The sequence below is a fragment of the Panthera uncia genome, chromosome B4 (assembly GCF_023721935.1).
Source record: "Panthera uncia isolate 11264 chromosome B4, Puncia_PCG_1.0, whole genome shotgun sequence".
Taxonomy (NCBI): domain Eukaryota; kingdom Metazoa; phylum Chordata; class Mammalia; order Carnivora; family Felidae; genus Panthera; species Panthera uncia.
This window is the reverse complement of record NC_064809.1, coordinates 128410547-128417804: the sequence shown is the minus strand read 5'-3', so window position 1 is coordinate 128417804 and position 7258 is coordinate 128410547. Positions and strand designations below refer to the sequence as shown.

Here is a 7258-nt window from a genome sequence, read left to right as displayed (position 1 = left end):
GGCCGCTCAGCAGACTGAGCCCCCGCCCCGGGCACCTGTCACATCCCTCATTTTAAGCAAATCTTTAGGTCTGCCCTGAAGCCCTCAGGGTCTATCCACCCAGTTCGGGCCCAGTCCCTTTGCTGCTGTGGTGGCCTCTCCAGAGGCGGAGGGGTGGCAGTGGCCAAGGTCCAGGACCACCAGCAGTCACCCTGCCACAGCCTGGGACACAGCGCCCTTTGTTCTGTCCCCTCCGCCCCCCCCCCCTCGGTCCCAGGCTCTCTGACCTGGATTAGCCTGATCCAGGGGAAAGCCTGGGAGGCCCCTCCTGGAATGTGGTCTGGGGGTGGGGGGCAGGCGAGGCGCTGAGGTGAGTAGGGCTGGCGGGGTCTCTCCAGGGCAGGGCTGCGCCCCCAGCACCAGTAGGATCCTCCTCTCCCATCACCACCAGAGCAGGGCTCTGTGTGTCCTCTGCCCAGTGGAGGGGCCTCATTATCTCTCTAGCTCTGCTGGGAGGGCCTGAGACAGGGACCCCCACCGTGGGGTCCAGCCTGGCCCTGTGCTGCGGTCACTGCCCCGTCCCTTCTCCCTTTCCAGGCAAAAGCCTCTTAGCGGGGTGGGGGTGGGGAACACTCTAAGCTCCAGGCCTGAGGGAGTGAGCCGTGGGTGAGTCTGGCCAGCGGCTGATCTGTAGGCAAGCCTGGGGGGGGGGGGGTTTGGGGGTGGGCCCCCCCCAGGGGCGGGGTTAAGGGGGGGACCGGGGGGGGGGGGGGGGCAACCCCTCCCGGAAGGCCTCGGGAGATGTGAGGCTGGACGCCCAAACCCACAGGACGGCTCGGGTGAGTGTGGGGCGAGGGCCGCCAGGACCACCCCCTTGTCCTGGCCTCCAAGTGGCTGCGGCCGCGGTGAGGGGACAACAGGCAGGAAAAGCCAGGACCCCGTCCTGGTGAGAGAGGGTCAGAGTCCCAGATTCCCACGGGTATCTTGGTGTTCCCCAGTGCCGGGAAGGAGACCCCACATGCAGAGGGGCGGTGGGAGGGAAGGAGGCTTCTGCCCGGCTGTGGGTTGGTCCCCCCCTACTGGGGAGGCCCACCAGCCTCGTCTGTTACGGGGGTGCATGAGGCTGCTGTGTGGACCCCTGGGAGGAGAGCCAAGAGTGTGAGAGGCCTTAGAGCTGTTTTCTGCTTGTGGAGGGTCGGGGCGGGGGCGGGGGGGGGCAGGGTGCTAGGGGTTTGGAGAGCAGAAGCTCTCTTTCTTGGTGCCCCCTCAGAGGTCCCTATCTGCCCAGTGGAACCAGAGATCTGATCACCCCCCACCCCGGCACCAAGACTCCTGGTTGGCCTGGGATAATCCGTCACCCATCTTACAGGTGGCAAAACAGAGGCTCAGCGAGGGAAGGGGAACTGCCCAAGTCACAGAGCAAATCCATGGCTAAGCCGGGGTGAACCGGAACTCGGCTCCCTTGCTCCTGAAGCAAGGCTGATGTTCTTACATGTTCTTGGGTTTTTCTTTTCTTCTTCTTCTTCTTTTTTTCCCCTAAATGACAATAGTCATTTCTGATCATTGAGAAAAATTAGGAACATATGGCAAGGCCAAGGAAGAAAATAAACCCCACCCATTTTGCAGCTGGCACCTGCTTCTCTGTCCCACACGTGGGGTTAGTCCCTCTGTGCTGAGACCCTCACACCTGCACACTGGGGACACTGGGGATTCCCAAGCACACGGGGCACACGCTGGCCGCCCAGCGCTCCCATTCACCAGCACCCCTTCTCCTGCCACCACCAGGTCCCTGGGCAAGGAGTCTTCCAGAGGGAGTCTTCCTGAAGTTCAGGCTCAGGTGGGAGCGATTCCATTACCACCACCGCCCCCCCTTCATCTTTCATGGGCCCCTCGGAGGAGGGGAGACTTGGGGTGAGGTTTTGCCTGGGTTTCCCTTCTTGGCTCATTCCCTGAGCAGGGGTAGCCCCGTGCCTCGGTTTCCCCCACGCTGGGTCTCCATCCCCCTTTGTGGTCTGGGCTACAAACCTTCGCTGCTCCCTCTCGTCCCCCTCCGCCAGCAGAGGCAGCCGCGATGGGCGCTGGCGGCCCCCGGCGGGGCGCGGGCCCCCCAGACGGCGGCTGGGGCTGGGCGGTGCTGGGCGCCTGCTTCGTGATCACCGGTTTCGCCTACGGCTTCCCCAAGGCGGTGAGCGTCTTCTTCCGCGCCCTTATGCGCGACTTCGGCGCGGGCTACAGCGACACGGCCTGGGTGTCCTCCATCATGCTCGCCATGCTCTACGGCACGGGTCAGCGCCCCCCTCGCGGGTCCCTCCCCCAACCCCGGGCCCGGGATTGAGAGCAGGGATCAGGGACTAGGAGCCACGGACCCCATGAGCCTTCCCCAGACCCCTCGGGGGGAGGGCGCGGGCACCACTTTCTGCCTGTGAACACTGGCACCAGAGAGAGGGGACGAAAGGGCAGGAAAGGAACAGTGGCTCGAGGAAGAGCCCACACACCTGGCAAGCTTGGCCAGCCGGCAGGACCCCTCCAGTTCTGCCAAAAGACCTGCGCCCGCCTATGTTACAGGTGGGGAAATCGGTCTAAATAAGATTCGGGCTCCCCGCTCCCCTGAGCCCTAACCACCTGTTGCGGTGGGGGAAATGCTGGCGTTATCCTGACCAAGCCTCGCGGAAAAGAGGAGGCTTTCCTCTTTCTTCTGGAAAGAGCCTGGGCAGCCCAAGGGGCGATTCCAGCTGTGCAGATAAAAAAAAAAAAGAAAGGGAGTGGGGTCCACCTCTTCTGCTTGGGGTTCCCTGTTCTCAGGAGGACTGGGGACGGATGGGGTTTCTGGACCAAGACGGGTCCCTCCCGTGAGTCCTCGGCCGGCCGCTGTCTCCTTGGTCTGGCCCAGCCAAGCAGTGTGACCTTGGCCAGACGCTGCCCTCTCTGAACCGCTGGTGACCTTATCCCTTTGAGCCATTTTCTGGGGCCGGGAGGTGCAAAGCGCGGAGTGTCCACGGGGAAAGGAGGTTAGTCCAACCGGAGCGGTGACCGTGCCCGGTCCACAGGTCCGGTCTCCAGCATCCTCGTGACCCGCTTTGGCTGTCGCCCAGTGATGCTGGTGGGTGGGCTATTGGCCTCGGCGGGCATGGTGTTAGCATCCTTCGCCACGCGCCTCCTGGAGCTATACCTGACGGCTGGGGTGCTCACAGGTGAGGGCGGCCACTGCTCACCTCCCCTACGCGGACGGGGCCCGGCCGTGAGGTGGGGGGAGGGGGGGTCGGGAGTCCTTGTGGCAACGCCTTCTGTCCTCAGTTTCCCCGCAAGGGCTTCTGTCCTCAGTTTCCCCTCCAAAGGCGGTCCTCGACGTCCCTCGGCTCAGTTTCCCCCGGGGGTCTGCCTGCCCCGTCGGGGCCTCCCCCTCCCCCCCTCCCTCCTGCCCGGGGCTGGGGTGGGGGCACCCTCGGGGACCCCGGCACAGCGCCGCCTCGCCCCGCAGGCCTGGGCCTGGCCCTCAACTTCCAGCCGTCGCTCATCATGCTGGGGCTGTACTTCGAGCGGCGGCGGCCCCTAGCCAACGGGCTGGCGGCGGCGGGCAGCCCCGTGTTCCTATCGGCGCTGTCGCCGCTCGGCCAACAGCTGCTCGAGCACTTCGGCTGGCGCGGCGGCTTCTTGCTGCTCGGCGGCCTCCTGCTGCACTGCTGCGCTTGCGGCGCCGTCATGCGGCCGCCGCCGGGACCCGGCCCGCGGCCGCGCGGGGACAGCGCGGACGACGCTCCCGGGGAGGCGGAAGCGGACCGCGCCGGGCTGCGCCTGCGCGAGGCGCCCCCTGGCGGCCGGACCCGCCGCCGCCTGCTGGACGTGGCCGTGTGCGCCGACCGCGCCTTCGGGGTGTACGCCGTCACCAAGTTCCTGATGGCCCTTGGCCTCTTCGTGCCCGCCATCCTGTTGGTGAACTACGCCAAGGACGCGGGCGTGCCGGACGCCGACGCCGCCTTCCTGCTGTCCATCGTGGGCTTCGTAGACATCGTGGCGCGGCCAGCGTGCGGCGCCCTGGCGGGCCTGGCACGCTTACGACCTCACGTCGCCTACCTCTTCAGCCTGGCCCTGATGGCCAATGGCCTCACGGACCTGAGCAGCGCGCGTGCGCGCTCCTACGGCGCCCTTGTCGCCTTCTGCGTCGCCTTCGGCCTCTCGTACGGCATGGTGGGCGCGCTGCAGTTCGAGGTGCTCATGGCAGCCGTGGGGTCGCACCGCTTTCCCAGTGCTCTGGGCCTGGTGCTGCTCGTCGAGGCCGTGGCTGTGCTCATCGGACCCCCCTCTGCCGGTGCGCCCCTCGGGAGGAGGGGGTGACGGGCTAATGTCTCTAGATGGAAGAAAGCGCCCTCTCTGTCCCAGATGGAGCTTCCAGGGATGAAAGGAAGGGACCCATTGGCCGAGACAGCCTGGGGGTGGGGTGGGGGGTGGGGCTGCCCGTGGCCAATGAACCCCTCCTCCAAGCCACTACTACCAGCCCTGGGTGGGGACGGAGAGGCCAAGAAGGCCCAGGAAGAGCCCGCCATCGACGGCTGCTGACCCGCTGGGTCATCTCAAGCGTTGGCACAAAGGCCTTGTGAAGTGCAAATGCTTATTCTCCTTTCGCAGATGGGGGGAACTGAGGCACAGAGGTCTAGTACAGGCGCAGTCCCCAAACTGAGCAGAGCCCTGCCCAGTGCTAGACGCCCTTAGTTTGGAGCACTGCCTCCTAGTGCTTTAGCGTCCCCAGCCTCTAAGGGTGACCAGGATAGGGACATAGGGACGGTGTGTTTGAGGAACCAGCCGTGAGACCAGGAGCAGAGTGGGGGTGCTCAGTGTGCACATGGGGTGGTGACCCAGGGGCCCAGGGAGGGGCTCCCTCCTCATCTGTCCAGCGGGCCACGGCCAGGCCCTGCCCTCGCTTGGTGCAGCTGCTGTGCCCCGACACGATCTGGGCCTTCCACGGTGCGTGCCCCCTGGGCACTCTGCAGTCATTGCCTCTTGGAAATTGCCATGATGAGAGGCCAGGAAAGGATTCTTGCGGAGGCTGGCATGAAGGCAGCCTCACGGAGCAGGGTAGACCCCACAGGAGAGGACACAGGACAGCATAGGGCACGTTTAGGGGACAGTGTTCCTAAACTGTGAGGCAGTCCACAAGTGAGGCAGGAATTAAGCTTGGGAAGGGGCGGGGCGGTGGCTATTAGGGTTCTCCAGGGTTGGCAGGTTGTCCCTGAGACAGCAGGGGGCCTGCCTGTGAGCAGCGCTGAGGTCAGGCTGCGGGACGGAGGGGAGCCACCTTTGCTGGGACCCACGCTGCCCCTGAGGTGGAGTGAGCTGCCCCCTCCTTCCAGGGCTGGGCTGGCCGAGTGGCCTCATCCAGCTCTGTCATCTAACCTGGGTGAGGGTGGCCTCCAAGCCCCCCACCCACAGCCACAACCCCCACCCCCACCCACCACCTGCAGAGGCTCAGGGAGCCCTCTTCCATTTTCTCATGTGGCCTGGGGCGGGGGGGGGGGGGGTAGATCTAACAGGGAGTGAGACAGTGAAGGACACTGCAGGGCCGAGTGTGGGAGGGGCAGGGACAGGACTGGTGGCTGGCTGGGCAGGGCAGGAAGGCAAGTTTGGGAGTGGTGCTCAAAGGGACTCAGGTAGGCAGCCAGCCTGGGTGGGGGGTGGGGGGGGGACACAAGGAAGCCTCCCCGAGGCCACAGAGCTGTAGACCAAGAGGTCACAGCCTGGGGCGGTCCGCCACAAAAATGCCCAGAGAGGACGGAGCCCACAGAGTCTAGGGAAGCTCAGTCGAGGGAACCGGGGCCTCCTGGCAGAGGCAGGAGGGGGCTCGGGAGGGAGCTGGAGGGAAAGCTGGGCCAGGCCCCTGAAGACTGGGCCAGGCCCCTGAAGTTGGGTGGAAAGAGCAAGAGTTGGGGACCCCCAGGAGGGCGAGGCTAAGCACAGTGTCCCCTCCCTACTCCTTAGCTGGGCAAGTCACGGGGAACGTGTGGGGCTTGGATCTGGGGGTGGACGGGGTGCCCTGTAAACTGAAAGGTGCTGCCTCCCCAAAGAGTCCACACGACTTAAGAAATTGAGGGAGGCCCCAGGAGGTGGTGACGTTTTTAAGGTCTCAGATGGCAAAACCCGGGTGGTGTTTTGCGTCCGTAAGTAAAACGGGAACAAAGACCGGGGTGGGTGTCTGCATCCCTCAAATGTAAACCCACCTACTCCAGGGAGGGCACTGCCCTTTATCTGAGGTTGCAGGGAAGGGCAGTGGGTGGAGTCCCCCCCCCCTTCCCCCCCTCCGGCAGACCCTTACCTCCCCTTCCCTGCCCCCCAGGCCGCCTGGTGGACGCCCTGAAGAACTACGAGATCATCTTCTACCTGGCGGGCTCTGAGGTGGCCCTGGCTGGGATCTTCATGGCTGTGGCCACCAAGTGTTGCCTGCGCCGCTCTAAGGACACCCCGCCCAGCCAAGGCGCCCAGGGCGGGGCCAGCGACACTGAGGACGCTGAGGCCCAAGAGGACGCTGAGGCCCTGCCCGCCGGCGCTGAGGAACCCGGCAGCCTCCAGGCCCTGGAGGCGCCAAGCCCCGGGGCTGGGCCGGGGGAACCAAAGGCGGAGGCAGAGCTGGGCGTGGACCCCGAGTCTGTATAGCTCGGGGGGCACTAGGCGAGGTGGCTGGTGACTTTGGAAACGGGGCCGACCCTCTCAGAGCCCTGGCTGTCCCGAGGGGGCCTGGAGTACTGCAGGCTGCTCTGCAGAGGTCGCCCCTGGGGTCCTGGGTGGGCCGCCTCCCTCGTCCGTCCAGCAGGCCGCGGCCAGGCCCTGCCCTCGCTCAGCGGCTGTGCACCGCCAGGGGCGGGGCCTGCGTGAAACTCAAGTGCATAAAGCTCCGCTGCGAGACCGAGTCCTGTTCCTGCGTCTTGGCGGCTCTGGCTGCCCCCCCCCCCCGGGGGTCGGAAGGAGCCCGGGAGGCTCTGCTCGGGGCCCTCTGACCTGGAAGCTGTCGGGAGAGGAAGTGGCAGAGAGGGGGAAGGGTGGGGCGTGGAGGGGGAGGTGTTCCCAGACTCCGGGGCACTAGCGGTCTCTCTTGCACTTTGACTTTTGACCTCTTGCGCTTTGATCCAAGTGCGGGGAGCCCTCCCACAAACCTGACACCACTTTCTCGGCTTCTCTCCCTCCCAATCGTGGGTGTGGGGACCAGGCCCAAGCGTGGGAAGGCAGAGCCTTCCCACCACAGACCCGGACTATCCAGCCATGGGCTCAAGAGAGCCCATCCTCCCAGCGACCC

The 7258-nt window shown here is 65.6% G+C and overlaps 1 protein-coding gene across 1 annotated transcript; it reads left to right on the top strand.

Moving 5' to 3' along the window:
- The first annotated feature begins 1967 nt into the window (after positions 1 to 1967).
- Positions 1968 to 6890, top strand: SLC16A8 (solute carrier family 16 member 8). Its single transcript, XM_049626341.1, has 4 exons — positions 1968 to 2264; positions 3027 to 3170; positions 3458 to 4285; positions 6305 to 6890. Exons 1-4 carry the CDS (start codon positions 2051 to 2053, stop codon positions 6619 to 6621), a joined length of 1503 nt encoding a protein of 500 aa, XP_049482298.1. The 5' UTR covers positions 1968 to 2050; the 3' UTR covers positions 6622 to 6890.
- The last annotated feature ends 368 nt before the right edge of the window (positions 6891 to 7258 follow it).

What these genes read in the sequence shown, in the direction of transcription:
- SLC16A8 (XM_049626341.1), top strand. Translation starts at nt 2,051, where the DNA reads ATGGGCGCTGGCGGCCCCCGGCGGGGCGCGGGCCCCCCAGACGGCGGC. An exon ending in CGCCATGCTCTACGGCACGG is followed by an intron (nt 2,265 to 3,026) that starts GTCAGCGCCCCC and finishes CCCGGTCCACAG; the next exon opens with GTCCGGTCTCCAGCATCCTC. An exon ending in GACGGCTGGGGTGCTCACAG is followed by an intron (nt 3,171 to 3,457) that starts GTGAGGGCGGCC and finishes CTCGCCCCGCAG; the next exon opens with GCCTGGGCCTGGCCCTCAAC.